Below are 3076 nucleotides of genomic sequence, written 5' to 3'. Positions count from 1 at the left end.
ATATACATATACACATATATACATACATATATACATATACACATATATACATACATATATACATATACACATATATACATACATATACATATACACATACATATATACATATACATATACATACATATACATATACATATATATACACATATATATACACATATATACACACATATACATACACGTGATATCAATATTTTGTGTAAGGTAAATGGTTACAGTTGTATTTTTTATGCAATATTCATATCTAACTGATTTTTGGCAAATTACTTACACTGACTGATACTGTGTTGAATCAAACTTGAAGTATGAATAAATGAACTTGAAAAAGCTCCCCATTTTTTATTTGCATTTTGCAATATACCTTAATGTGAGTGTATCTAGTGTAAATGGACTGGACTTGCATTTCTCTTTTCTAGTCTTCCAACCACTCAAAGCTCTTTAACGCTACATGTCATTATTCACACACACTGATGACAGGGCTACCATGTAAGGTGCCACCTGCCCATCACTAACCATCATTCACACGTCGCAGTTTACGGGAGCAATTTGGGGTTAAGTGTCTCGCCCGACACATCAACACAGACTAGCGGGGATCGAACTGCCGATCCTCTGATTGAAGGATGCAGGATTGCAGGACCAGTGAGTCACAGTGTGCATGCATAACTAAAGGAATACATGACACATTAATGCAAATGGCATTCACACATTTTTATTAGAAAAAAACACTACTGTGCAACCGTAGAAAGAAATTCATCTCTTGGGACTTGAAGTGGGGAATGTTGTTTCCTTGGTGGTGGCATTGAGTCCTATCTCACCTGTGGGGAGGAAAAGACTTTAAGCAGGTTCACACGTGTTAAACCTCAGAAAGAATAATCCTCTTTGTAGCGCAATGTGCTTCCACTCTCGAACGAGACTATGAGAGGTCACAAACAAGCATTTATGCTTCCACATATTTACTGATGCTCAATAATCAAGTGGCAACTCACTCAATTCATTTGTATAGCCCAGTGTCACAAAACACACATTTGACACAGAGGGCTTTACAATCTGTACAGCACATAACATCCTCTGTCCCAGGATGGACACAAGTGTGATCGATGTCAAGTGTTCAGAATGAACAACAGAGTTAATCCATAACACAGAAATGATACCTTTCATGATAGTAGTAGCACCAATAGCAGAAATATTAAGTAAAAAAAGTATAACTATAATAACAGCAGCGGATATAATAGAATGTCCATGATAACAAAAGCAGTAATAGTAATAGAAATGTGACAAATAATAATACTAGTATAGCCGTGGGTGTCAGGCAGGTGTAACCACAACCATGGAAACATGCAAGGCACCATGATTCTGTGTGTCATACCAACAAATCACGACCCTGCAGTTTTCACTTTCATTGGTATACATTTAGTGGGAATTACTGAACTAATTCAACAATGTCGCATTGAGTTGAAAATGTGACTTGTTGGAGGTCACAGTGGAACATGACTGACAATAGCAACCACAAAGCTACACATCACAGCACCGTGTTCGATCTTTGACACTAGTGGCCCTCACCTCTCCTGTCACATTGGTCCTCTACTCCTGCTTCTTGGGGTTGTTCACCGCAACGTAGTGATACAACACGACCAGCAGGAACAGCGACACGCCAAGCATGTTGGCAAATATAGCCAGCTGCACGTCCGTCACCATTCTGTAAAGCATGAAGACACGTATGCTGATTCAGTCTTTAAAAAAAAAAAAAACACGGAGACTTTCGTTAAAAGCAGCGACGGAATATACCAGTGTTTAGCTCACTTTAGTCACCTTACTATTCAGTCATGTTTACTTCGCATCATCCATCCGTTTCCCCAAAGTCAAACGCACCTTTTACATCTCGGAATCATTTGGTTACATCCATGACTATTTGATATTCACAATAAGAGGAAGCATGATGTTGACGTTTAAATCTCTGCAAGTAATTCATCAATTTCTAATGTGTTGAAAATGGTAATATGTGGCTGTCTGGAAAGTTGGAAAAAATGCATTCAACATTAAAAAAACAAGAAAAAAAAAATACATCTTCAGAAAATGTTTAGCAGTGAGATTAACGTTGTATATGATTTAATGTACGGTTAAGGTAAAGCATCCAAACCCACTGGCATAATCACATCTCTAATAGCTAGCTAACGTTGTACGCGTTCACCTCATGTAGACACAACGCTAATACCTGCTAGTCGCTGTATCCTGTACATGATTAGCGTGTATGTGAATCCAAAAATCATCGGAATTATTGTAACAATCTTCGCTTTATCATGGATTACATGGTTGTCAATAAATCTGACAAATCGTGGTCGATTTGGACCATCAATCTGAGTAACTTTAACCTAGCTAGCTAGCTAACTAGCTACGTTAGAACCAGCACTGGCGTTAACCAATAGAAGAACGCTACATATGAAGATTTACGAAAATTACAAAATGACACCTATTGCAATACAACTTAACTATTGTTAGTACTTACATTATGCCTTAGGTTGGGATTTTTACTCTCGGATCGAGGAATAACTCAACTGGTCAGCATCAAACAAGCAGATCTGCCCCTTTCTTCCGGCTGGAGCGGAAAGCCACGTCACGTTTAAGAGCACTAGACGGCGGACCGCTGTGACCAACTAACACTTATTAAATATAGCGTTAGCTGCGTCATTATCAGCAAACATTGCCCGTATTCGTTTTCTCAAGTGACAACATGAATAATAAAACCGTGTCATTTTGGACCATGAGACATAATTTCATACTGTTTTTTCTTTTTTTATCGCAAACATCCAGGCCAGAGGTGGCAGTAGTGAGCTCCAGTCCGCTAACGTTTGATGTTTGCGCTCAGTAGGAGTGGCTCAAATGTTTCGACATCAGCTCACCCGGCGTGAACGACAGCGGCCGAACTAGATGGTACTTCGCCTCGGAAGCTAACGTGTGGATTAGCTTTTCCAAAGGAACAGATATCCATTTATGTCCTTTTGGAGCCAGCCTGTACCACCATGGCTCTTTACGATTATGTCACTCAGGACCAGCTTGCGGGCTTCGACAAATACAA

General features: G+C 39.1%; 1 protein-coding gene across 1 annotated transcript; it reads right to left on the bottom strand.

Moving 5' to 3' along the window:
• Window positions 1-690: 690 nt before the first annotated feature.
• On the bottom strand, window positions 691-2631 carry ost4 (oligosaccharyltransferase complex subunit 4 (non-catalytic)). Its single transcript, XM_031839972.1, has 3 exons — window positions 2507-2631; window positions 1564-1699; window positions 691-818 (listed from the first exon to the last, which is right to left on the bottom strand). Exon 2 carries the CDS (start codon window positions 1696-1698, stop codon window positions 1585-1587), a length of 114 nt encoding a protein of 37 aa, XP_031695832.1. The 5' UTR covers window position 1699; window positions 2507-2631; the 3' UTR covers window positions 691-818; window positions 1564-1584.
• Window positions 2632-3076: the final 445 nt, after the last annotated feature.

The sequence above is a fragment of the Anarrhichthys ocellatus genome, unplaced genomic scaffold (genome assembly GCF_004355925.1).
Source record: "Anarrhichthys ocellatus isolate YVR2014 unplaced genomic scaffold, GSC_Weel_1.0 scaffold2118, whole genome shotgun sequence".
NCBI classification, from domain to species: domain Eukaryota; kingdom Metazoa; phylum Chordata; class Actinopteri; order Perciformes; family Anarhichadidae; genus Anarrhichthys; species Anarrhichthys ocellatus.
The sequence above is the reverse complement of the archived record's forward strand: the minus strand, read 5'-3'. Positions and strand labels throughout refer to the sequence as shown.